Source organism: Monopterus albus, unplaced genomic scaffold, assembly GCF_001952655.1.
Source record: "Monopterus albus unplaced genomic scaffold, M_albus_1.0 scaffold363.1, whole genome shotgun sequence".
NCBI lineage: Eukaryota > Metazoa > Chordata > Actinopteri > Synbranchiformes > Synbranchidae > Monopterus > Monopterus albus.
The window spans coordinates 128,928-156,824 of record NW_018128243.1 but is presented as its reverse complement, the minus strand read 5'-3'; the positions used below and the strand labels follow the sequence as shown (position 1 = coordinate 156,824).

The following is a 27,897-nucleotide window of genomic DNA, read 5'->3' as shown; positions in this document are numbered from 1 at the left end:
AAAAAAGATGCATAAAACCAGGCCATAAATTTCATAATTTGAAGGACAAGGACATTTGGCCTTCAATTTCATACTTTTTCAGAGGGAACAATGGCCACTTGACTGGGCGCTAAGGCTGAGACAAATGACATGATATGTATGTGTATGTAGCTTATGTATACAGCCTGAGCAGTAAAGTTACAAACTGTACTCTAGTTTGTCCAGAGGTTTGTAGAATGGTTAATGGGAAATATGCAGAGATAGTATTAACTGTGCACATTTAGACTCAAAGGCAGGCTAAACTCTTGTTGGTTTCTGCTGATGTTTCCTAAGGTCACAGGTCAGAAGAATCATGGATGTATTGAGGAAAAAACAGAGGAAAGGACATCCAATTTCTCTTAATTACATATGCAGGGCATCACAGCCAGATGCCAGGGCGATGAGGGCCATGGCCCCATGACTGTTGTGAAATTTATACCCTACATAAAACAAAGGTTGATGACATTAAAAAAAAACATTACCGTTCATTCCCAGCTCCAACTTCTGTGCTCCAAGGTAAATGGAACCTAGCATAAATGTAATGATGGCATTAGCACGTTAACATGCAGTGATGGTTCTGTTGCCTGTGTCATCCGTTTCACAGCATCAGAGGGCAAATATTTAAATCAACAGGCATTTAAGTGGGACCGAAATGAGGCACTGAAATCTGCATTGTGATTCAGTGTGGTAGATACCGATTGTATAGATTTCGGTACCAATCCCTAATGACAGTGCAATTGCAAAGTTTATGTTCAGTCATCATAGCAGTGAGCAGAAGGTTTGCAGTGGAAATGGGTTTGCTGGATGTGAAGGAGACCATCTTTGCTGGTAGAGAAGAAAGATGTAGTAGAACTTGAAACATGATGCAGAAAAAGAAAATGAATTAACAAAAATCAAAACTTGAAAGGTAAAACAAAGGTAAAAGCAAGACAGCAGACAGAATAAAAGCGACAAATGGAGCAAGAAAATCTGCAGTGTGGTCAGGATGAGTCAAGTTGACCTCTTGTCCTCGCTGCTTTTCCAGGAGAAGGCCCAGGAGGAGGAGGTCCAGTGGACCTGCGGACAGAGCCCAGGGTGGGGTCTCTGTCTGGGGGTGCAGCAGTGGTGGACACAGCCCTGAGAGAGCAGCAGCTCCAGCATGAACTGGTGCTACTGAAACAGCAGCAGGAACTCCAGAAACAACTGCTGTTTGCAGAATTCCAGAAAAAACATGAAGTGCTAACAAGACAACATGAAGTCCAGCTGCAGGAACACCTGAAGGTAGGTAGTCAAGTAGTCACTCATTTAGTGAGTGTCAGAACCTACATGGAGAGTAAACGTCAGTACTGACTTTCATCTCTTGAAGACGAGCCATTCAGTAAAATGCCTATGGGTATATATATGTGTGTGTGTGTGTGTGTGTATGTGCGTGTGTGGGTAAGCAACAACAGGAACTGCTGGCAGCAAAGCGGCAGCAGGAGCTGGAACAGAAGAGGAAACTGGAGCAACAAAGACATGAAGAGCAGGAGAAACAGAGGCTAGAGCAACAACTGCTGCTGCTGAGGAACAAAGAGAAAGGCAAAGAGAGTAGGTTACACTGTTGCTACAGCTATCTCTTCCATGCTGTACACATGTTTGCTTTATGTCTGCACGCCAGTGTAGTGTGTCCTGATTACTGGTTGTGTGTGTGTGTGTGTTTTGGAAGGTGCCATTGCCAGTACAGAGGTGAAGCTGAAGCTGCAGGAGTTCCTTCTCAGTAAGAAAGAGCCTGGTCCCGGAGGACTGAACCATTCCTTCTCCCCAAAGTGCTGGTGAGGATAGTGAGAGCACAACTTGTCCCTAAAGAGATCAGTAAGGCCACGTTCAGACTGAGTTTCAAAGGTGTTAAAAAAACTCATCTCTCCCCGATTAATTTTTACTGGAGATTGCATTCACTGCAGCCAGCACCAGCACCGCAGGGGGTTCTGGCTAAATGACACAACCTAGTCCAGTGAAAAAGTTGGGTCTGGTTCAACTTACATTGGATGGTGACATCATGGGGCAAAGGTGTTGCATTGGCTAATCACAAACAGGGGACGATTAGGACATGGGCGGGAAGGAGACTCTTTTGTTTACCTTGTTAGCGTGAGCATTCACTGCTATTCACTGTCAAATTTGGGCCACAGTTAACACACCATAATGACACGCTATGCATTTCACTTACTACTGGATGATAAACTGTGTTTCTTATCTATCAGTGCTGTCACACTGGTGGTAGAATTGGTGCTAAGGTAGAGTAGGCTACATTAGCAGCATGGCTAACAAAACAAAATGGAAACTCCTGGGCTGAAAACTTCAGTGAAGCCACTCACATCGACTTGTCACAATGCAGCCATAACATAACACGCCTACAACACTCCCCTGGCATCCCATCAGCCTCCTGACCAACACAGCCCCTTGAATTGGCAGTTGTGTTTTTACCGAATTAGACTGAATGCCTGCTAATATCTCTGTAGCAGTGCATATTGACTCATTCCCAGGTGAGGTTCCTTGACATTATTATGGGAGCATTTTTTCGTAAATGTATAATTTTTAATGTAGATTTAAGCTCTATTGTCTATATGAATGGTCATTAAGGCTAGGACAGAAAGAGCAGAATAGAGAAGAATACAATACAGCATTGCCTACCAGAGTGGAAAATTGTCTTTGACTCTACAAAATGTAAAAGCTACAGAAGAATATGTAGCATACATAACAGAAATCACTGAAATAAAAGATATTTATGAAATGTCAAAGAGAGAATAGGTGGTGCTCATGGCTTCTCTTGTCCTGACGGTGAGCATTCAGCTTCATCTGAGGCTTCCCACGTGGTTTTGCTGGCAAAAAAAAGGCTAATTGTCACTGAGCTAGATGCATTTTTTTGCGCGCATCCTCATACAACAGTTCACAATTCCATTGTGTCAAATGTGTCTATTCACACTGACTCCGACACTCGCGTGTAAGACATGCCTCACCCCCAGACCTCCCATGTTTCTTACACTTCAAGATTATCTTTTCTTTTCCTCCGGTGCGTTTAGTGAAGCATAATCGCCCCAGACCGCTGTTTAAATCACACAAATCCCCAAGTTTGTTTTTCTGTTACAGACTTATTACTGATATTTGTTATGATCAGACTCTTGGTGTAACTCTGGGCTTTTTGGTTACATTTAACCTGGTGTCTGTAGCAAGTCAGGCTGCAGCCTGGGAGAAAACAGAAAATACTCTTCTCCATTTGTATTATTTTCACTTTCACACTCACTGCTGTTGTCCAGCAGTGTCACCTCTTTCTTTCATGCTTCATATTAAAAAAAAATCTGAAATCCTGTTAGGTCTCACTAACATATATTTTCATATCAGACACCTCTGTCTAAATGACTTGAACAGATAGATGAATAAGAAGTACTGCATATCTGAAAAGGGCTACAGATGACATGATGCCATGTGCTTCCCAGCAGTCCCAACAGCAGCTGTAAAAGTGTCCTTGATCTAAAACAACAAAACAGAAGTCGGGTTTTGGTGTCAGTTCTTGAGAGGCCTTTTTTCTAAACCCACTTTTCAACACTGTTCATCAGTAATACTCATTGATTTAAATAAGAACCACAGAGAAAATATTTCCACAGAAACAAAAAAATAACAGGAAAAGCTTTCTAGAAACTGTAGACAGTCACTAAACGTGGCAGAGGTCCACTAAGCAGAGTGACAGAAAATGACTTTTAATGCAGAACTTCAGCACTAAATATTGTGAAACTGGCTGTATTTGGCTTTCTCCTTGTGTTTGTGTGTGTGTGTCTGTAGGGGAGCCCAGCACACCTCCCTGGAGCAGAGCTCTCCCCCGCAGAGTAACACCCCAGGAACTCCTCCCTCCTATAAACTGCCCCCACTACTGGGGAATTATGAGGGCAAAGATGACTTCCCACTCCGCAAGACAGGTAGGAGACACAGACTGAGGCAGAGACAGACAGAGGGAGGGTGTGTGTCTGTGTGATTTATCACTTTCCATGTACTGTAAAAGTAGCTTGACAACTGACTATGTGGAGGTGGAGTGTTTATATGTATATGTGTGAATGTGTGTGCCTGCTTTGATGACTCAGTTTGACTCACCAGTGAAGAAGTAGTCCAAACCTAGAGATATCTCTCTCACACATACATATACAGTTTCAGACATATCTGACACCATGTGAAATTATTTTTTCTGAATGTGTCTATTTGAGCTCAGAGGTGAGGGAATGGAACTGGTCCTGTACAGGAGCCTCCACTGCTATTGTTTTGTCTGACAAGCTTTCTGTTCTCATGTGCCAAATATGCGGTTTACAGTAATAATCAAAATGCAGGTAATTTTTGAAATTGTAAATAGATTTCCACCCGCTTGTTTTTCTGCACACTTCCAACTTTTGCATAAAAATATGTGAGTGGAAAAAGTTGATCCATTATCTATACCGCTTATTCCTGAATAGGATCATGGGGGCGCTGGAGCCAATCCCAGCCGACATTGGGCGAGAGGCGTGGTTAGACAGGTTGCCAGTCTGTCACAGGGCTGACATGTAGATAAGCAACCACACACACAGTCACACTCACTCCTATGGGCAATTTAGAGTCACCAATCAACCTAAGCTGCTCATCTTTGGACTGTGGGAGGAAGCCAGAGTACCCAGATAGAGCTCACCCAGGCGCAGAGAGAACATGCAAACTCCGCACAGAAAGGTCCCGGGTCGGCCCGGGCTCGAACTTGGAACCTTCTGAGACAATGGCACTAACCACTGCTAAACAAGCAGTGCTAAAAAAGTTGATGTATTGCAAAAGGTTTTTACAGACTGTAAACAATTGAGTGCAAAAGTTTGCATCCCCTTACTTTGAAATGGCAGAAAGAGTAAAATAAAGAAGTTTTTTTCTCATCAACGTAATATTTAATGCACATTCAGCTAAAAAATGGTCAGAGTGTATAAAAAGACTCAACTGTATCTCAGTATGTCCCACCTCCCAATGTAATAACAATAAACACTCTGAATAGTACAATAGTAATTCATATTTTCTTTTGTAGATTTTCCAGAAATTTTCTTAAAGTTGCAATGGAAATGATTAATGGGTTCCTTGATTTCAAACAGATACACTAAACCTGCTTCTCATTTCTAGCTGTCAAATATAGTTTTCTGGCTGAAAGTATGAGTCTATGAGCTGCAGCTACTGTAGCTGACTTTTTCAAGTGAACCTCTAACTCCACAAACTAACTCTAGGCCTCAGAAGTAAAGCTCTCTTACTGTTACTACTCTTACAGCGGAGTGGGTTTTTAGTGGTCTTTTTTTTTTGCTCTAAGCTGAGCAGTTTTCCCTCCTGTCTCTCTGGCTCTCTCCCAGTCTCAGAGCCCAACCTGAAAGTGCGTTCACGGCTGAAGCAGAAGGTGGCAGAGAGGCGGAGCTCTCCACTTCTCCGCAGGAAGGATGGAACTGTTATCAGTACCTTTAAGAAGAGAGCCATAGAGATATCAGGTAAACATGCACACACATATATGCTGTACATACTGAGATGACAAGAATGTACTAATATCAAAAGGAATTTACACAACTTGCTTTAAATAAATTCTTCAACAATAAATTGGATGTTTTATTAATGTGAAGATTAATTCTTTACTCTCTCTCTCTCTAGTCTCCTCTCTCTGTAATAGCGCTCCAGGTTCAGGTCCCAGCAGTCCCAACAGTTCTAATACAGCTATTGCCAATGGCAACACGGGGTCAGTCCCCAACATACAGACTGAGGTATACACACAAACACACAATTACATAGGCCCTTATTATCTGAAATGTATTGTATTCAGGCTCATGCAGTACATGGGTTGCATGAAACAAATGTAACCCTGTCTATTGCTAATTAAAGTTGTTGAAGTGTTGTTTACATGTTCTTGTTGGAGTGTCATGTTTTTGTGTTGCTGCGTAGGAACACCATTTCTGTGATGTGCGTCAGCATAAAGTGGACAGTTTTATTTATTAGCAGATGTGTTTGATATTGACATTAAACAGTTATTAAATATACACACAAGTAGCCAAGCACAAAGAATGCCACTCTAGAAAGAGGATGACTTGATTTGAGAAAGCTACTGTTAGTCAGCGTTTATAGTAAATGTTAATACAATGGTTACCATACCAACCCAGCATCAGTGCATAATCATTAGACCACCCTCTCTACTATGGCTAAGGATCCGTAGAGCAAAACACCTAAAACCTAAACTAACCAGTCTGCCTGTGTGTCTGTCTGCAGCTGAGATCTCTCCATCAGACACTGGGGGCTGATGGGACATTGAGTCCTCTGAGTCTTTACACCTCGCCCTCTCTGCCAAATATTTCCTTGGGCCTCCCCGCCAACACACACATAACGGTTGGTCAACTCAGTACACGCATTCACTTAAACAGAAACATATGGTGCTAGTGCTGTCAATGAATATTTATTATGTATGTATGTAATCAGACATTGTAAAAAAAAAAATCAGATATTTGACTGTGAAAATTTATATTCAGTGGTCAGGAAAAAAGCAGCACTAACAAAATAGCTAAATAATTAAATTAAATAATTATTTAATAAATGTTTGTGTGTTTACAGAAAAATGTACAAACACCTTATGCCTGCTTCAGACCACATGGTTTAAGCCCGATAACAGCCTGACCTGATGGTCATATGATGTTGGAACCGGCAAACTGTGTGGGATATAACAAACGATCGTTTTAATCTCGTATAGTGTGTCATAGTAAGCAACAGCCGATGTCGCATCTGGGACACCTCATGACATCCCAACACAAAGTCTAGCATGTTAGAATTTTTTTCTACATCTACGACATGGTGAGGCCATGCTCACCAAAAGGAGCACACTATGTTTTAAAGCCGTTTATGTTGTGCTTTACAATCTGGGACCAAGGATGTCACATGGCCTGCAGTTAGACTGTAGGCCAATACAAAAATGCCACACAAGTGACTGTGTAGCACTTAGCTAATACTTGACTGGGTAATAACCATGGTAATGCCCCCTCTCTCTACAGGCCCCCCAGAAGCTGTCTACCCAGCAAGAAACTGAACGTCAAGCCATCCAATCACTGCGTGGAGGTGGAGCTCTAACAGGAAAGTTTCTCTCCACATCTTCCCTACCTGCAGGTAAACCTAAACATAGCTCACAGTTAAGGAGCTTTCATATTTAACGTTTATATAATAGTATAATATAGCATATGTATAAACATTAGTATAAGCAGAAGGCATTAGTTCTTTTGATTAGTTTATGAAATTTGTTGTATTATTTGAAGGTTTTAATTAATTAGTAATGTTTCTTCGCAGGGGTGGGGCATGATGTGGAGACCCCGCCGCCCAGCTCTCATTCTGCCCATTCCTCGTTATTACAACATGTACTGCTACTGGAGCAGGCCAGACAACAGACTGCAATGCTAGCTGGTATAAACACACATAAGTCGACTGAAGTCTACTACTAACATTAGTGATAGTGTCCAACCATAGTGTCTAACTTACTGAACATCTGTTATGACCCTCGACCCCCTCAGTCCCCATGTACAGCCAGTCACCGCTGGTTACTGCAGAGAGAGGAGTATCTAGTAGCATGCGGACAGTCAACAAGCTGCCTCGCCATCGGCCATTGGCTCGGACCCAGAGTGCACCTTTGCCCCAGTCCCCCCAGGCCTTGCAGCAGCTGGTGCTTCAGCAGCAACACCAGCACTTCCTGGAGAAACACTACAAGGTACACGTGTTCACAGACACACATTTACAAGTGCACATATTCAGGTATTAATGTTGCCTTGTGTGTGTAGATGCTATCAAAGGGAGCAGAGCTTCCCAGGCCACCACCCACCCACCCAGAGGAGACAGAGGAGGAGCTAACGGAGACCAGTGACATGCAGGAGGACATCGAAGAGTCGGGCCCCCACAGGTGCAGTACTTATGATAACCCATTAGTTAGTATCAATAACTGAGTATTTTTTATTTATGTGTGTAAATGTAAACGCCTTTATGTTGCTTGTAAGTCTACCCTAATACTTTGACCAATCAGGCTTCAGAAGGAGGGGTCTGATGACAGCACCTCCCCCTCTGAGCGGCTTGGTGTGCACGTGAAGGGTGAAGATGATCGTGGGGGCATGCATGTGAAAGGGGAGAGCACTGAGAGTGAGCTGGATGAAGAAGAAGAGGATGAAGAAGTCATCCAGCTGAAGGAGTGCAGTGAGGAGGAGAGGGGAAGCTATACGCAGGTTTGTGTGTGAACACAATGCTTCCTTCTGTAGAGACTAAAGCTATGTTCACACTACATGCTATCCCTTCATGTAGTGTTTTTAAAATGTCCCACCTCTGCGCATGCGTATGTTGTCTTTCATCATCATTCAGTCTTGGAACCTTGCAGGCTGGTCATAAACAAACATAGAGGAGAGCAGCAACATGTATGGAGGTCAGCAGAGACATGAGAACATTTCACTTTTGTTTAACATTTATGAAAAAGCTTCTGATCAAGCCAAAATAGGAGCATATCAACTGGGAAGTCTTTTAGGGAATTGTGCAGTTTGACTGTTGCACAAATAACGCAGTTGTTATTCTTCCAAAAGTAATGGATGAACAAATAATCAGTGTTGGGCAGTAATTCATAATGTATTACAGTAATGTTATTACTTTTTCAGTAACAAGTAGTGTAAGGGATTGCAATATCCAAAACAATAATATTACACGGCATTGCTGCATTGCCTGGACCCAATATTTGTCCTAGGTGGACTATCTCATGATGCATTCATCCAAGCAGGTTCAAGTTGGCTACTAGTCAAAAAACTAAACAGAGAATGGAGGATGACTGTGAGAGGCATGCTTTCACCAGCAGGAAGTATTGTCATTATAGTGAGTGTATTCCAGGAGGGCAAAGGCTCACTCTCGTGGCTGCCAGTTGTCTGAAGTTCAAACTCCCATGGCTGAGAGATGAGGGTAGGATAGTATGTGAGGGAGCCTCTGACAGTGTCACATAATTACTCCTGCAGAGGAGCCTGCCTAACCAGTGTCAGTGGTTCAGGGAAATGGGACTTTTTTGCATTTGAAGATGAGCCAAAGGACAGCTACTCACTAGGAAAAAAGTGTGTTGGGGGGTGTCAGGGGGATCTGGAGCTGAGACTCCACCATTTTTCAAGCATGAAAAACATCTACCCGAAGTACAACACTGAGCCCATCTAGTTCACCTGTGGAGCAGCTGTTTAGCTTAAGCAGTTTGTGCTCACCCCTAGAAGAGAGGGTCTGATAAGAGATTGGAGAAATGAGATGCAGTCACAGCTTCATTTCCGAACAGTAGGATGTAGCTTGAAAAGTCTGTGCACTTAAATTGAAAAACATGTGGGTGTGGAGTTGGAATCATTTACAGACGTCTTTGATGGAACTGACAGAAAGAAACAAGTAGTGTAACACATTGCTTTTGCTGTCGAATAATAAGTCATGTAATTACTTTTTAAAATAATGTGTAATAACTAATTGATTACAGTTTTCAAGTAACTTGCCCAACACTGAAAATAATTAGGTAAAAGTGAAGAAAAGTAAAAAGACAAATGGTTGAAACATCAAGCTTCTGACACTGCAAGTGGTGGTTGTGTGGCTACAAACAAAACCAACCCATAAACTGATAACTGTATGAAAATTTGTTTTGTAACACATGCTTTTGTTGCATTATTTGCTACTGTATTTTGTCCACTTTAAAATAATTTAAACTAAATCCATGTAGTATGTGATGGGTGGTCAACTGAGCTCATCTGATCCTTGACGTGGGGGTACGTCAGACAAAAGAGATGAGGTTCCAAGTAAGTCTGAAACTCAGAGCATTTTGGTTACACAGCATCATCCTAGAGAGGGATGAGTCACACACATGCATCATCAGCCAGCCTCCTGCGGTTATTTATCTCACTTTCTTTGCTGTGTTACAGATGTGGTTACGTATTACCTATCTGACTCATCGCTGCTAATGATTGGCTTTATACACTAAACCTGAAATGGCTTCAGGCGTTTTTCACCTTTGTGTGATTGTTTTCACACATAGAAATCCTGAGCTGCACTGCATTGTGTATCAGTCTTAAGAGAATTAGATTTGTTTACCTGTACAGCATATTACCCTTTTCAAAGATTAGTCTGTGGATAACTTAAAGTTTACTTCACATCATCTCATTTTTTCTACCACCTGCCATTTTAATTAGCTGACTCCACAGTCAGATTGTTTCACATGTACATTGTATTAACCCTAATAACTAATTTAGGCTTTTCTGAATTGCCAACATGAGAGGAAATCTTTGAACCCCCGTTAAACATATGTGTTTAGTTTTACCCATTCAGTATGACAAGGTGCAGCACTAGACACACTAGCTAGAAAACTTAAGTCAAAATCTGTGGCTCTTGTTGTGTTGTGTCTCAGAGTGCCATCTGCCTGTGAGCCAGTGCCAGTTTCAGTCAGTGTTAGACCAGTGTGATTACTGCTTCATGCAAATACATATTAAAATTAAATGATTTGATTGTGTGACTGCAGACCAACACAATTGATTTTTTTTTCCTTGGGACATTTGATTTGCAGAGCACATGTGTTAGCTGTAGCAGAAAAATCAGGCAATTTAATTTCACTTGGACTTTGAAGCTGCACTAATCACAATTTTTATTTAAACAATCAGTAAAATTTTTGTGTGTAATATGAAAGGTTTTGTTAATAGTGATAAACACACAAATTTTAAGTTATCTTCAAGCCTGCACAGCATTTTACTGTCACTGAGCTAATTGTTTTGGTTTTACAACTAAAGAGTTTGATATTTCCCCTGTGGGGTAGTGAAGACGCGAGCAGAGCGAGAGCGAGAGCGAAAATGAAAACTGGACTTGCACAACTCGATATAAATGCTAATATTGCTGCAGTTCTGCTGGATGCTTTAACATGCAAACATTTGCTGTAACAATTTCACAAGGTGATAATAAATCTGTTTTGTTTACAGTTTGTTACTGTGCCACCAAGATGCCAAAAAATAATGAATGCAGTTTTAAATAATAGTGATGTTTTCAAACAGAATCAAGTGCCATCTGATAGTCACTTAATATGTACACAAATACTTTACATTCCTTCAGGTGTTTTCTGCCCTTTGATGGTTTTCACAGGTGTCTTGTGAGCAGAAGACATAGTAGACAAACGGCATATATGTTGTTGACCACGGTCTTTCCAATGTGTGTATGTGTGACATTTAACAGAAGACATAAGGAACTCAGCAGTTGGCCTTTGTCTAACTCACTGACGTTCGCTGTGTGTGTCAGGATCCCTTAAACTTTAGCAGGAGTCATGTCTTCAAACTCCACCTTACACACTTCAGTGCTTTTTCATTGCTCTCTTTTCTCTGACCATTGTTCACTGTGGATGGTGTTTGTGCTTGAGGAAAAATTAGCTTTTACTTGAGGAGAGGGTTGAACACATCATTTTAAAATGTATGATTACATTTACCTGGATAGAAGCACACAAAACAGGATGAGTCATTGGAAGAAAGCTTTGACTTTTCAAAGAAAAGGGCAGTAAATATAAAATTGCACAACACGTAATTGTTGTGACATTGGGTCATTATCCTGCTGTAGGATGAAACCCTGAGAAGGTCAGACTTTTTTTGTTAATTTTCTTCTTCCAAAAAATGCATCAGAGGGGGAAGTAAGTATCATAATCTTTTCCAGCATTGCCTTTGTACAGATAGAATTTGTTGTAAGTAATCAACACAAGTTGTAGCAAGCTGTTGCACAAGCTGTAGGAGTTGTTTGCATCAGTTTTCAAGGCTTCATTTACTTCCACTTCCACAGAAAAGATGGAAGTTAAGCTGGTTATTTGATCCCTGAAAAAGACCATTTTTTAAATTACATTTACACAAATTTTTAGCTTTTATTTATTTTCTTTACCTCTGCCGCTGTCAGTATTAATCTACAATGTAGACAACAGAAACTACAAAGCCAAATCAGAAAATGTTGGGATGGTATGTAAAATCAAAATTAAGACTGAAAACAGTGATGTGTAAATCATCTGTGTCCTGTATTACATTGAAAACAATACAGCAGCACATTATTTGATGTGATACCTCATCAATTTTATTCTTTGTTCAAAATAAACTCTCATTTCAATTCTGATTCCTGCAACACATTCCAAAAAAAAGTTGCAACAGCTGCATTTCAGGGCCAGTAATGAGGTAAAACAATGAAATGATGATTCCATTTGAAACAGGAGATGTCAACAGGTGACTGCATCATGATTTGGTACAAAGGTGGCATCCAGGAAAGGCCAAGCCCTTTAGGAGCAAAGATGGGATGAGGATCACCAGTTTGACAACATATGTGTGAGAAAATTATTGAAATATTTAAAAACAATATTCCTCAGAGACAGACAGGAAGGGATTTGGACATGTCACCCTCTAACATAATTACATGATTCAAGGAATCTGGAGAGATTTCAGTGTGTAAAGAACAAGGGCTAAGTCTAAGCTGGATGACCGTGCTCTCTGGTCCCTCAGATGACACTGTATCAAGAATCATCATTCTTCTATAAGCGATATAACCACATGGGCTCAGGATCACTTTGGCACAACTGTGTCAGGCACTACAATACGTAGTTACATCCATAAATGCTGCTTAGAACTGTACTGTGCCATTAATGCTGAAAAATACACATAAATTTTGGAGCAACATATGCTGCCTTCAAGACGACATCTTTTCCAGGGGCGCCCATGCATATTTCAACAAGACAATGCAAAACCTAACATCGCACACATTACCAAGGAATAGGGTGTGAGTGCTGGACTGGCCTGCCCACAGTCCCACCCTGTCCCCAACAGAGCATGTGTGGCACATGTTGAAACACAAATTGCATCAACAAAGACCCAGGTCCATTGCACGCATAAGACTTGTTTTCACGAAGACTGGGACAAAACTACACCTGACACGCTTAATCACTTGTTGTCCTCAGTCCCTAAATGTCTTTTAAAGAGAACAGCAACATCACACTGTGGTAAATGCTTTGCTGTCCCAACTTTTTTTGGAATGTGTTACAGGCATCAGAATTGAAGTGGAGTGTTTATTTTGAACAAAGAATAAAGATGATGAGGGGTCACATCAAATAATGTGCTGCTGTCTTGTTTTTGATGTAATATAGGACACAAATGGTTTACACATCACTATTTTCACTTTTAATGTTGATTTTACATAACATCCCAAATTTTTCTTGATTTGGGGTTGTAAGAAAAAAACATTGAAAGAGAAGGTGTATGTATACAGATGGGTGACAAATTAAAGGAAAAAACAACATAACAGTGCCACCAGAATGCTCCTTAGCATCGACTTTCCAAGTCTCTGAACTCTGTTGGAAGGATGACACAGTGCTTCCTAAAGATGTTCCCTCAGGTAGTGTTTTGATGATGATGGTTGAGATGCTGTCTAGCGCTTTGCTCAGTCATCTCCCATAGAGGTTTAACTTGGTTGAGATCTGGTGAGTGAAGGTCCTAGCATATGATTCACATCATTTTTATACTCATCAAAATGTTCAGTGACCCCTAGAGTCCTAAACTCTACTTGCACTGAAAGCACACGAGCCTCCCTGCTGGAGGGGCCCGGTCCAAACTAAGCCCAACACTGCAGTGAGATCAGCAGCTGGTGACTCAACCACTGGACTCACTGCTGTGTGTGTGTTCCTGAATGTCTGTATATTTTCAAGCGAGGGAGTGCTATATTGTCTGTATATATATATATATATATATATGTTTACACTACAGAATGTGTGTGTCTGCAGTGCTTGCACAAAGCTTGAAAAATCATACACTGACATTTTGTGGAGGTTGTGATAAGTGAAATTTCAGGACGTTCAGTCAAATTGCCAAAAGAACTACATTTACATCTCCAGTCCATTCAGCCAGTCAGTAAGTCATTCTTAATTTGTTAGCATGCTTTCAGCCTAACACTGAATTTATGAATGATACACTATTTAGAATTGTAATAATTTCATTGTGTGTGCGTGATGACAGGGAGAGAGATGGGAGCAGGGTTGGTGTTGGTGTGCACACACACATGCACTTTCATCATTGCAGTGAATGAACTGATCTCTGATTCATTCATCTGCTATGAATCATAACTTTCTCTCCTCCTCTGTTCCTCTTCCCTTTTCCATCAGGCCTTGCAACAGATGGGTGTGTTCCAGTCCTCGTTGCCCCACAGACCTCTGGGAAGAGCGCAGTCCTCCCCTGCAGCCACTGTCAATCCTGTCAAGCACCTCTTTACTACTGGTCAGTTTATGTGTGGGTTTTTCATGTGTGCACATTCGGTTTGTGATTGGATATGAGTTTGACATCAGCAGTGTCTGTCCGCCCACTGTCAGCCACCACACTTGTTGCCTAGCAACAGAGAGACAGCACTCTGTTGGCTGAGGGTTCAGATAAACAGTGTACAGAATAAAATACCATAGATTTTAATTTAGTGTTTCCTGTTCTGTAAAATTTGATTATGTTCATGTAAGAACCTTCATTAGTGTTATATGTCATCACTTCATTTATATGTTTTCCTTTGCTGTGTTGATGCCCATCTTTGTTCACATTCCTTGCTTTTGTTAAACTTTAAAAGCACTCCTGAGGTTCAGCGGACAGCAATAACTGTCTACCTCTCAAGGATCTTATTGTCAAATGTGTGCATGGACTTTAGATTTATATTAACATGAGCTCTACATCATTTAGTGAGTCGAGTGGATTAGAATGTTTTAACATCGTCTTAGCTTATGTTTGAATCCTGGAACGCCTGTAATGACATCTAAAACATACAACTGAAATTGTCAAGGAAAATAATCAAATTTAGTTATTGAAGAAGGTTGACTAACATTTAGGAAGAATGTTAGAGTTTCACTCCTGTGTATGTGTCTATGGCTGAGTATGAGTATATATACTCCACAGGATGCCTGTATCTTTGCCACACAGCTTCTAAAGGTTTCTGCACCTCTAGAACAAATATCACATAATCACCAAAATACCAGTACAAAATTTAGGGTAGAATGTATAACCTAGTATTTAATACTGCTAATAGAAATCAAAAATGTAAAGAACTAGGAAAAGAACTATAAAAACACTAAAATCTTCACCATCTTGACAAATCTTGAATGAATTCATCTTTGCTTCAGTCTAGAAGTCAAGTTTTTTTTGTTTTTGTTTTAATTTACTTTGTTTTCTGTGGCATGTATAGCTACACATATATTGTAGGTCAGGTCAAACAATATGTGTGTGTTCAGACAGACAGTAAAATTTGGTTCCATCTTAGCTGAAATAGGTAGCCTGGCTGTGTGGTGCCAGAACACTGGGCTTTGATTCAGTGATTAAAGAAGAAGTCGATGAAAAGAGCAAGTCTGTATGCGGGTCTCCTCCAAGCTGTTAAGAGTTCCAAAGACAGCAGCTGCAGCGTTAAACAAAGCAAAGTACATTTGTGGTTGTTGTGGGTCACAAGTTTACAAGTAAAAATCATGCAGTAGTAAAAAAGAAACTGTAGTAACAAAAGATGAAAATAGTTATTATGGCTGTATAAGTAAAATATATGCAGTATGCACACTTAACTGTTTATTTGTGGTGCAGGTTTTAAACCTTTTTATTTATGGACAACTTGCATGGGCGGAGTTATAAAGTTTTAAAAGGGTGTGAGTCCTGTTTGATGATTTGTGTCCGACCAGATGTTAACATCTGATGGTTGGGACACTAAAACTTTTCTCACACTTCCTATGTACAGTATGGCTTATTAAAATATGTCTGTCAGAGGGCTTGGCTCACACACTCGTAGCTTCTGACATTTTGTGGAGTTTATTTGTTGCTACAAACAGGATAATATTATGGAAGCCCTCAATAGACACTGAGGTAATTTATTGTTCTTTGTAATGTTTTTAATGCTCATTTTTTTTACCCATTCGCCAAGGAGGTTATGATTTTGGATCAGTGTGTGTGTGTTGGTTAGCAGGATTACGGACAAATGGCTGGATGGATCAGCAGCATGCTTGTTACAGACACTGGTGGGGACCAACCCTAGAAGTGATTAGATTTTGGTTGAAAAGGGTCAAGGTCACACAAAAAATCACAGAAAGTTGCTATCTTTAAAATGGGGCAAAAATTTTAAAATTGCCATCAAAAGTTATCCAAATCATTTGAAATTTAACACACATGTGTACGGTGGCAATGTCTATCACTAGACTAAAGTTCATCCAGATCTGATCTGGATTATGGATCTGACGGCCATTTAAATTTAACACTGAAAACCCCATTTAATGCATATTTTCTGCCATAGCTTGGCCTGTAATGAAGACAGAACCCTGAAATGTTCAGGTAAGATGCACAGTGTAACTGCCTATCATACCCTGAAAGATGATCCGGATGTGTTGTTCTGGAACCCATTTGCGTGAGTGAATGTTGTGCCTTGGTGGAGGTACCTGCGCTCTCTAAGTGCTCTTGTTATTGGAGTACTGGTTTTTATTTGTGAATGTGTGGTATTCACAGCCGTCTCTTCTCACTGTCGCTCCAGGGCTTGTATATGACAGTCTGATGTTGAAGCATCAGTGTGTGTGTGGCAACGCACACATCCACCCAGAGCATGCTGGGAGAGTGCAGAGCATCTGGTCCAGACTGCAAGAGACAGGCCTGCTGGGACGCTGCGAGGTACACATACACACACTTAAAAGTTATTTTTTTTCTAATGTGCAAAACTCAGTCTGTCTCTCTGTCTGTGTGTGAGCAGAGGATTCGTGGGCGTAAAGCATCTCTGGATGAGATCCAGTCAGTCCATTCAGAGTTTCACACTCTGCTGTATGGAACCAGTCCACTCAATCGACACAAACTGGACCACAAGAAGCTGCTGGGTACTTGTTTGTTTGTCTGTCTGTCTGTCTGAGTGACCAGTAGGGCTGTGCAAAATAATACCACAGTATTGAAATTTATTTTTGTAATATCAATATTCAGGACAACACAATGCAGTACTACAGTATTTATTGTTAATTGCATCAAATAAACTGTAACCAGAACTGTGCTGTTATTTAGACCTCATAGAAACTTGTGCATTCACCTCACAAGATTTCTTGCTTTATTTGCATTTGGGTGAATGCTGCTAGTTTTGCTACATGAATAAAAAGATCAAGTTAGCAGTGCATTATTTATGACATGTTTACTGCAGTAACTAAACAAATATAGGTATTTCTGTATATGTGTGTGTCCAGTCTAACGTGTATTGAATGTATTTGCTCACACGCTACAGCATGTGTAAATGCTGTTTTTGTTTTTTTTTGTTGTTGTTTTTTTCCAGGTCCAATTAGCCAGAAGATGTATGCTGTTCTTCCCTGTGGAGGAATAGGGGTGAGGCTGTCTTTCTGGCTGTTCGTCCATTTCTCTGTCTGTATGTTACACTGTAAATACTAAGTTTAAACCTAGACTATGCTCTGTGCTTCCCCCTGCAGGTGGACAGTGATACAGTGTGGAATGAGATGCACTCATCCGCGGCGGTCCGTATGGCGGTCGGTTCAGTCATTGAGCTGGCCTTCAGAGTGGCGGCGGGGGAGCTGAAGGTAACACACAGATATACTGACAAGTGTACACACTTTTCTGAAAAACAATTTTTGTCTGACCAGGACAAATGCTGTGTATTTTTTGCTGTACCAGAATGGCTTTGCAGTTGTGCGTCCACCTGGTCACCATGCTGAGGAATCTACTGCCATGTAAATACATCCACAGCATTTGTGTTGAACAACTAGACAGTTCACGTCTTCCCATCTTGGTGGTCACTGACAGTTTATACTATTTTTTTGTATGTATGTATGTATGTATATATATATGTGTGTGTGTGTGTGTGTGTGTGTGTGTATCAACAGGGGATTTTGTTTCTTCAATTCAGTAGCTATCACTGCTAAGCTGCTGCAACAGAAACTGGGAGTGGGCAAGATCCTCATTGTAGATTGGGTGAGTAGTACTGACACACACATGATCTGTCACAATATAGGCCAGCTGTTCATATCATAATAGGCTAAAAGTATTAAAAACCCCATGAGCAGATATTTGACGGTAATGTAGTGAAAGTTTTACTTATGAATAACTGTACTGTATGCGTCAGTACAGTACTGACAATAAACTTAGAGAAACAGCATGTAGCCATCCAGACTGGTACATACAATAGCTAAACCAGCCATAAGCATAAACCCAGGTGTCAGACTTAGCTGTCCTACCTTAAACCAGGTAATTATTTTCAAACCTTTGTCTGCACAAGAACACTATTGAGTTCTTAGGTTGATTCATTGTCCATACAACAGAACCTATGGGTTCATTCTACATGCATCTCAACTTGGAAAACAAGTGCTTTCAGTGGCCTGTTAGTATTTTAAAACTCACTGGATTAGAAAAATGAGTTGGTGTGCTCTGCTAAGTGTAATTTTCTGGCCAGCTGATTCATTCCCTCCTCCACACTGTCTTTTAATACTGTTGCGAAAAAACACCCAAGGTCCATGGCTCAAGGTCCGTGGTCGAGTTCAATAGACACCTCATGTTAATTACTGATTATTCAGACCAGGCTTTTATGCAGGCATGCAGAACTAATGAAATGATGTCCAAGCTCAGAGTGTTCAGTGTGTCTGAATCATAATATCCCACTGACCTTCTGTCTGATGCCGCTGTGACCTGTCATTTCAGGACATTCACCATGGCAACGGCACCCAGCAAGCCTTCTACAGCGACCCCAATGTCCTCTATATCTCCCTTCATCGCTACGATGATGGAAACTTTTTTCCTGGCAGCGGAGCTCCTGAAGAGGTACAAGCACACATGCACGCATACACATACACACACAACAGAAATAGAGGATTCAATCATAGTTGAGCTTGCACATTCATACCAGTACCACATTCTGGAAATGACAACTCTAGTGGTTGCTCTCATCATTGTACACCCACTGAAGACAGAGAGTCTGTGACTGATCCACACACTCTCAGAAGCACTGTCTCTGACCGGTTTGAATGTTTGGGTGTCATGGAACATTAGGCTGAAATTCATTATTTGCAAAATCTTTAAGCTGTGGTGACAATATCGCCAGTGCGTTTAAAGGTACCCTGTGGGTGTGCCTACACTAATGATTACATGCACTAGAAGTTGTTTCCTTTTACCTGGTGGTGCACTGTTACTTTTCTATGGGGGTTGCTGCCACCAACTGTTGAGCAGTGGAATAGTGTGAAAATTTTGTAAAGTTTGCTTTGAGTATGTCTCTTTGTGTTTCTTCTTCTGTGTGCACATCCCTCTGCTTTTGTATGTGCATTCCGCCAGCAAGCACCAAACTTGGTTACTACTTAATCTATTTTCTTGGCTGCACTGACCATTTACAATACAAAGTAGGCTCATTTTTCATTTACTTTAAGATGATTCATTACTAATAATATTAAAATTTCCCACCACCTTGGAAACACAAATATATATACAGAGAGACAAGAATCACCAGTAAAGGTAATAATAATTATGTCTCTGTCTCTGCAGGTGGGCTCAGGTGCAGGTGTTGGTTTTAATGTGAACATAGCCTGGACTGGAGGAGTGGAGCCCCCTATGGGTGATGTAGAATACCTTACTGCGTTTAGGTAAACATAATTAGTATTATCATTATTGATTGCTTGTTTTTTGAGTATATTTTAAATTGTGACATTATTACCATGTCAAAACAAAGCCACAAATGGAATGGGGGTGGACATGGTGAAGACCAGGCTTGTATGCAGTATTTTCCCTTTAATCTTTAAAAATATGACTCTGCTTTATTAATGCAAAATAGGAAAAAACTAGAAAAGAAAGCAAAGAAGTTTTGAGATCAGTGGGAGTTTAAGCTGTCACTTTCCACACAACTAATGTCTGTGCATTATAACTACTGCTTATGAACAAGTTCTCACAGATAAAGTTAGGTAGGAAAAATGTTGCTTTATGTTCAGTATGAACACACCTTGAAGGAACAGTGCCATTCATCAAAATGTCCACTGTGTGTGTGTCTGTGTGTAGGAGTGTGGTGATGCCCATTGCCCAGCAGTTCAGTCCAGATGTGGTTCTGGTGTCTGCAGGCTTCGATGCAGTGGAGGGTCACCAGTCTCCTTTGGGAGGCTACAATGTCTCTGCCAAGTGTGAGTACCCCTTTGGTTACCATGATGACTTGATGTTGCAGTTTCTGATTGCCAAAAAGTTCGTATTGAGTGTTTAACTGTGACTGGCGTGTGTGTTTGCAGGCTTTGGTCAGCTAACGCAGTTGCTGATGGGTCTGGCGGGTGGGCGGGTTGTTATGGCGCTGGAGGGCGGTCATGACCTCACAGCCATCTGTGATGCATCAGAGGCCTGTGTCTCTGCACTTTTGGGAGACCCGGTGAGACAGAGAGGCAGACTGCCATCACGAATTATTCATGTTTTCATTTCAAAACAAGAACAATACTTTCAATCGTTTTCAATCTGGAGGTGTTGTGCACTGTCCCTATAAAGAGTATGGAAATATAACACTTACAGAAACACTAGTACTACAGTCTTTATTTATCGCTGTCATGGCCTGAGATGACTAATACACATGAACAGTTACTATAGTCTCCCAGTGCAACAATGTGGAACAATATGTTTGAATGTTATTATTCAACATTTTGAGAAATCTGCTTATTTGCTTTTTTTTGAGAGTTAGATGAGAAGGTTGATTCCACCCATCTGTTTTAGCACAGAGTTGAAGACTGGATGTGTTTAGCTTAGCTTAGCATAAAGATTGGAAACAGGGTGGACAGCTGGCCTGGTGCTGCTTAAAGTGTAAAACCCCTGTACACCTATCCAGACCTCTGAAGGTCACTAGTTGACATGTTGCATCTCATTTGTTTAAACTGTGCATACATTATTTCTACATACTATATATGCCCATATGAAACTACCCTTTAATTTCTGCATCTCTTCATTTGAATCTTCATGTATTGGCATGCAGTTTGAATGGCCACACTCAAGTTGTTGGTTTGCTCCTTGTGTGTGTGTGTGTGTGTGTGTGTGTGTGTGTGTGTTTTACTTCGGACAATACCAGGCTTGCCGTTTCCATCTGCTTTCAGTCTTTATGCTAAGCTAGGCAACATTCTGACTTCAGCCCCCTACTTAACACACAGACATTAGATCGCTTCCAAGAGCACAAATAAATGACTTTTCCTGGAAAATATATTTTAAACTATTATTTTATAAACAGCAGATCAGATCAAAACATGCAAAATTAATATTCTATCCATTCAGTGATATTCATTGTGTTTGCAGGATTTATTTAAAAAACACATTTTTCAAGTCTGACGTGCCCAAATGTACATGAGAATAGGTGGTGTTCGCTATAGCTATTCCTGCTCTCCACACCAGCCCTGAAGGTTTATATCAGAAATGCAACTGCACTGTAAGAAATGGAGGACAAAATGCATGCATAAATGCACTCCAGAGTTGTACTGATGCTCATCAGAAGTTTCAGATACTTTTTTAAGTTTTCCACTTTGTATTTGTAGTAGTTCCTTGCCAAGCTCTGGTGGAAGGATACCTCCAGAAAACATAGAAGCAAGTATGTGTGTTGAGGGTTTGCTAGTTAGAATATTTTTGTAGTTATGGTTTTGGGGCACAAAAATGTGTTAAAATCCACTTCAGTTGTGTGTTTGGATTATATTTGTGCATTAGTGCATCTTGAGGCCACTCCAGCTTTTTCTCCTGTTGTCCTTCAGACTCCCTCAATTGTTCTTGCCTCGTCTGCACTTTATAAGACGTAGAACATGGTTTGTCTCTGCATCTATCCGGGGTTTCCTGAAGGAGACAAACAATCTGCAAAAGCTTTGACAATAAATGTGAAACCCAGAGTAACAGATAATTATTTATCTGGCACAGTACCTGTATGATAAGGATTATGGTCAGATAATTCTTTTCTATAAACCGTGGCCTAAACAAAAACACAACAGCAGTCTGAATACAGTACTTCGGGCAGTCACTCTGGTTTGAGAACAAAGCGCCATTTAATGGTGACACCATGCAAAACAAGGAATAGCTCTTGAATGGGCGTTTACTGTGGAATGTAGACATGCCTTATCAGGCAACAGGAGAAGGTGAGCTCCTGGAAGGCTTACGGGAACTGCACGCCAGCTGAAAGTAATTCGGCTGGGAAGTGTAATTATGAGTAGCTGCATCTGTACAATGTGAATTCCCCCTCAAATTCAAAGTCAGACAAGACAATGTTTGTGTTTGTTTCTTACAGTGTAGCTGTGTTCTGGGTGAGTATCTTCAGGGCCAAAGAGAAGGGATAATTACAGTGATAATGAATGACCTATCCTCATATACATATGGGCACATCAATATTGTTTTAAGATTGACTACAAAAATCCTGAATCAATCCTTTGATTGTTGAACATAATGTACAGAAGTTTATTTAATACATTTCTGTTAACATGCGATTTCTGTTTCTTTCAGTGTGACTCCGTATTTCAGTGGCCTCAAGAAAAGCCATGTCCAAAAGCCTGCGCCTCACTGGAGAGAGTAATAGAGATCCAGAGTAAGAAACACACACACACACACACACACACACACAGTAAATACACTGAAAGAGGAGACGTTCTGACATGTCTTGATCTTCAATCCCTGTGTGTGGCTCTCTTGTTCCTCCAGGTAAACACTGGTCTCGTCTCCAGAGTTTGTCTCAGACAAGTGGCCACTCACTATTGGATGGCCCTCTTGGTGCTCAGGGCCAATCCGAGAAAGACGAAGCAGAGACAGTCAGTGCCATGGCTTCCCTGAGTGTTGATGTTGATCAGCCAGGCTCTGTTCCTGATAACACCGAAGCCAGCAGGTGTGCAGTGGATTGTGGTGACTGTCTGGTAGCATCGTCATGTCATTATGAAGCAGTACGACAGACTGAGCGCTAGCAGTACAGAGTATGGAAGTATGGTACAAATCCATACATGTGTCAGTCAACTCACACGCAGCGTCCATTGAGCTGACACAAGTAGTGCTTCTTTCACTCTCAGCAGCATGGTGTCTAACCTTAAGAACTGTTAGCTTGTTTGTACCATGGTGTCAATAATAGCATAAAGAAGCCAAATTTAAAGTAAAAAAACAATAAATTGAATCACAAGAAGGAAGGACATACTGTACATGTATAGTAACTAGCCCAGTTACATAATGAACATCCAGAAACTTTTGACTATTTAACTACCAAAGTATGTCTAATTGAGGGTTGTGTAATTGTTTCTTAAAATAGTATGATCTTGCAGGGTACTGTTGTGATAATGCTTTAGGACATGACGTTAGTAGAATGAAGAAGATTCCTGAGTGAGAAGCACATATTGTGTGCAAACAGGGTAACACAACAGCATCCAGCAGCCAGCGTTATGGCATGTTGTAAATCTCCTAATATTACTTTTTTAAGATTAAGAATTATACTGATATTATTGTAGTATTTGGTACAGGTTTCGTTGTGATCAGCCTACTTGCTTTCTTCATCATCTGAGTAATTATCAATTATATGTAGTTGACATGTATCATGATCATTTTTGTGGGCAGATTATTATGGCTAGAAAGACATAATATGGAAAGACAATTTATAAGCAGCTTTAGAGCTCGTAGCCCAGTTGTTTTTTCACGTGTGGCTACATGTAACAGTTACAATAATGCTAATGGGTAAATGACTGTATTTAGCTAAACTGGCATAAGGTTAAAAAAATTTTTCAACAGTATCACAAGGGGAGCCGAGTCACTAAAAGACTGGCAAACTGACTCAGTATTTTGTTATAAAACACCAAAAGTTAGTAACATTAGCCATCATAAGCTACAGGTTGTCTCAGACCAGTTAAAGCTGAACCAGACCGTTAAACCTGTGAACATATTTAACTGAGCAATGGTGAAGATTTGCTTCTTTCATTTGAACAATGTGTTTTTTCTTTCACAGGTTGCATAGTCTTACTTTAACACATTCTCCCGTTAGGTAAAGTTGAGGTCATCCATACTAGAGTGTGGATACCCAAACTGAGCCTGACGGGACCAGTCGCTGCCCGAGGGTTTGGGCTGGGTTCTGACAGAAGCTTTGAAATTATGTTTGGGCCCAGGTCTGGTTCTGACACATAGGTCAGACTTTAGCCTAGGCGGCTGGAGCACTTGCATGGCTGCTTCGTTTAATGGTAAAGGGAAAAACTCAAAGGCATTGAGCTCAGGTCAGGTTTGGTCGCCACACTCTCATGTACAGGTCAGGTTTGGACAAAAACATGCAGCCTGATCCATACTCTAATCCATAGTGCTTTGGAAGAAAATTCTGTTAGCAAAATTCTTTTTGGCACAGAATTGTCAGAAGCAGCAAATCTGAGGCTCATTTGTTATAACTAACTTTAATGTACATATTTTGACAAACAGGCTTAAATGATGTTTGATTTTGAATCGCTTGCAGGTCCACAGAGGAGCCAATGGAAGAAGAGCCTGTATTGTAGGTGGGACTTAAACAGACAGCACACAAAATCTCCATGCTCACCTCCTTCTAGCACCTCCTCTTCCTCTTCCTCCGCAGAGTTTGTGTAGGTACACACACACATACATACACACGAGGTGGAATTGTGCCACTGAGGACAACTCTGATTGAGTGAGGAGAACATTATGGAGAGAAGAGAAGGTGGGGCCTGTGAAAAACATGGACAGATCTCTTTGCTAGTGGTTCATCAGTCCAAGGGGAGCAAACGACTTGTTAGCATCTCCATGGAAACCAGAGGAGGGGAGCGTCAATGAGAAGACTTGTCTTGTAACCTGTATATTTTACCACCTGTACACAGCACCACTGAATTTTTCCCCTCTCCAATCAGTCCTCTATGTTTGTATTTCGTCCCCTTCTCTGTTTCCACAGATGGACAGTGACTGTGGAGAATGTGTTTCAATCCCAAGTGGACGACTTGTCTTCTTGTGAGTGTGTGGGTGCGTCAGATAGACAGGCCGAGCGAACATGGGGTTGGCTGGCAGGGGAGGATTAACCTATTTTTAAACGAGCAGAGGAGGAACTAGGTGCCTTTTTTGTCCACAGAAATTAAACCAACCAACCAATCAATCACTAACACTACCACCACCACCGCAGCACCTCAGCAAACTGACTAGCCAATCAGGACTGAAGAAACACACTGATGCGCGTGCATGCACACACACACACACACACACACACACACATTGCTGTTGTTTCAGTCAGTCAGTTCATTTTTGTGTCTGTTTTTTCATCTGGATGCCTTAATTTGTTCTTATCTCACTATTTAGCAACATTGAGAGAGACAAAGAGAAAAACGAGAGATGATATATATTCAGAAATGTATTAAAACTTCTAAGAATTGTATTTTCTTTTAGATCTGACAATATTCATGTCAGGTATTTCCAGCAGACTTAGATTTTTTTTTTTTTTAAATGAAGAAAGCCTTCTAAAGCCATCATTACACACTAGAAATCTCCAGTAAAAATCTCCATTGAATATTAATAATAATATCAGTAATAATATTCAATCAGACTTTTATGGAATCTGGTGAAAGTGTCTCAGGATCAACTCAGTATTCATTGTTTTTACATGTAATTATTCAAACTGCATGACTTCAGACCACTTCTCTATCAGTCCCGTCTCTCTCGTTCACTCATTCTGGAAGTCATGTGACCCCTTTTTCTCTAAAAGGGATTGTGGTACATTTTTGAAACACCAGTATGACTACCTTTTTTCTTGTTGTAATATTTTATTGTACTGTTACGTATTTGGTGTAAATATCGTCTCTTGTCGAGTTGCCCACAGTTAGGTCACAGCAGACTCAGTGTGGTCACTTTTCTATATCTGTACATACATACATGTATAAAACACTAAATACTTTGTCTTTTTGTATAAAAAAGCAAAAATAATATTCTACATCTATATATATATTCTACACACATGCGTGTGTGTATGTAAATAAGAACTGTTTTGTCCAGTCAGACTGGATTTATGAATATATTCTGTTTGTAGATTTGATGTTGTCAAAGTTTGGCTGTTCGATGGGAAGTAAACAGACAGTCTGATGTCATCAGACTGCCACCTGTTTGTTGGTTCATTTATTTTGGTTACAGATGTTGAGGACAGCTGGATATTGTTGTAAACTGTGGTTGTTGTTGTTGGAAGTAAACAGTGAGCTCCCGTTCTGCGGGCAGCGCTAGCCTCCACAGGCAAACTGTGCAAAAAGACACAATAAGTGGATAATAGGTTGGTCCAGTAATTATGTACTTTTGTAGTCCACCAGGGAGTTACAGTAGCTAGTCCCCTCGTGGTCTCTGATATTCATTAGCCTGAACTATCATACTGCATATCACAGATCTGAATTGCTCTCTCCAACTCCAACATTTAGTCAGAGAGTGCCACATAACATTTGTTTACAATGTGAACTCATGTGGTGGTCACCAAACTTCTAAGATGGGCAAACACCATGAGGCACTTGTAAGGTAACATATATATGATAATTTACCTTGACTAAGAAAGGTTTCCTCCATTAAACACAATACAACCATATAAAAAGGTGGCAAAGGATGTAGCACACAAGATGACGCCAGTGGCACCACAAAGGAATGGTACATTGGCTAGTGTTGATTCTCCTTAGATGATGATAGAGTCGTTAATTTAAAGCTGCAGTCATCAGTATTTTTTCAATAACAATATATCACATGACATTGTGAAAGGGGTTGCTCTTAGTGTGGAGACTAGAGAATTATCATCTGAATCTGCAGGTAGCTACTAGGTTTCACAGCTAAAGAGACACATATTTCCCTCAGCAATCAGTAGAGACAAAAACAGAGCTAAAAATGTCAGTAGCAATACTGGACTGTGTAATTGTTTTATGGAGTAGCCCTTACAAACCAGATTTGTTACACCAGTCAAAAGGATAAGTCAATAGGCTAAATATATACATTTTTTTACAAAGTACAGGTCTTTAATCAACCACTCACCTACTTTAAAGTGCAGCTCTGATGCGTTTTTCAGTATCACAACAAAGGGACATACCACATTAGGGGACTGCAGGTGCTGTGCTCACCATAAATACCTGTTGGATGCAAATATTCAGAACTGGACCACCCTGTTATCCACATCTACAGAAACAGAACCCAGAAACACTATTGAGTGATATCAGCACATGTGATGTCCATTTCCCAGAACCCTCTCAGTGTAGCAAGCCGACGCTGCTAACTCTGGGTGTATGTCCCAATCCCCTTAACTTGCGAGACAAAGTGAAACGTGAATGCAATTAAGGGGACTGAGATATACCCACGGTCTCATTTGTTCAAAGCAATACAACACTGACAGGACAGCAGTGACAGAAAAGAGAAAGAGACTACAACACCCAGCTTCAGCGTGGTCGCAGCAGACAGAATCACAGCTTACATTATTGATGGCGCTTCCTCTACCACCTGTGCTTGAGTGCTATTTGTGTGTATTATCTGTCAGGTGCAATAAATAGACAGTATTGATTGATCTGCAGATTGGTTGATTTATTGAGCTGTGTTTCCAGGTGGTTCACTGTAGTCTTCTTGTACTAATGTAAACACTAACACCATTTTGTCCATTAAACCTAGTCAGTAACAGCGGCGCCTTGCACAGGTGGATGAGTGGGTGGTGTCACTTGTTTGTTGTAATACTGCAGCCTTTTGCTGTATCAATGTCGTTCTGCGATTTCAGCACTTGCCTCGATGAATCCTACAGACACCGCTTGGTGTTGCAAACACAAGCGCAGGTTACGGACTGAGGCTTTAGGAGGCTGTTTCAGTGCAGCTGAGCAGAGTATCGCTCAGTCCTGGTTGGTTTGTACTGACACAAACTTTAGGTCGCAGGAGCTGCCATGACCGCTCTAGTCGTGATTCCTGC

The 27,897-nt window shown here is 40.8% G+C and overlaps 1 protein-coding gene across 3 annotated transcripts in view; it reads left to right on the top strand.

Moving 5' to 3' along the window:
• hdac5 (histone deacetylase 5) overlaps positions 1-27,891 on the top strand; it is a 56,568-nt gene extending 28,677 nt beyond the window's left edge. For 2 of the 3 annotated variants that reach the window (XM_020585380.1, XM_020585377.1), the window contains 26 exons: positions 1,043-1,278; positions 1,440-1,584; positions 1,703-1,808; positions 3,811-3,944; positions 5,367-5,498; positions 5,656-5,765; positions 6,265-6,381; positions 7,038-7,149; positions 7,327-7,440; positions 7,548-7,741; positions 7,812-7,930; positions 8,051-8,246; positions 14,177-14,288; positions 16,549-16,682; positions 16,762-16,882; positions 17,323-17,372; positions 17,474-17,581; positions 17,676-17,731; positions 17,885-17,972; positions 18,696-18,815; positions 19,530-19,627; positions 20,037-20,155; positions 20,258-20,391; positions 22,479-22,560; positions 22,674-22,854; positions 24,445-27,891. In XM_020585380.1, coding sequence (XP_020441036.1) covers positions 1,043-1,278; positions 1,440-1,584; positions 1,703-1,808; positions 3,811-3,944; positions 5,367-5,498; positions 5,656-5,765; positions 6,265-6,381; positions 7,038-7,149; positions 7,327-7,440; positions 7,548-7,741; positions 7,812-7,930; positions 8,051-8,246; positions 14,177-14,288; positions 16,549-16,682; positions 16,762-16,882; positions 17,323-17,372; positions 17,474-17,581; positions 17,676-17,731; positions 17,885-17,972; positions 18,696-18,815; positions 19,530-19,627; positions 20,037-20,155; positions 20,258-20,391; positions 22,479-22,560; positions 22,674-22,854; positions 24,445-24,484 — 3,158 coding nt within the window. In that variant the 3' untranslated portion in view covers positions 24,485-27,891. The remainder of the gene's footprint in view (positions 1-1,042; positions 1,279-1,439; positions 1,585-1,702; positions 1,809-3,810; positions 3,945-5,366; positions 5,499-5,655; positions 5,766-6,264; positions 6,382-7,037; positions 7,150-7,326; positions 7,441-7,547; positions 7,742-7,811; positions 7,931-8,050; positions 8,247-14,176; positions 14,289-16,548; positions 16,683-16,761; positions 16,883-17,322; positions 17,373-17,473; positions 17,582-17,675; positions 17,732-17,884; positions 17,973-18,695; positions 18,816-19,529; positions 19,628-20,036; positions 20,156-20,257; positions 20,392-22,478; positions 22,561-22,673; positions 22,855-24,444) is intronic. The other variant, XM_020585379.1, reaches the window with a different exon arrangement.
• The last annotated feature ends 6 nt before the right edge of the window (positions 27,892-27,897 follow it).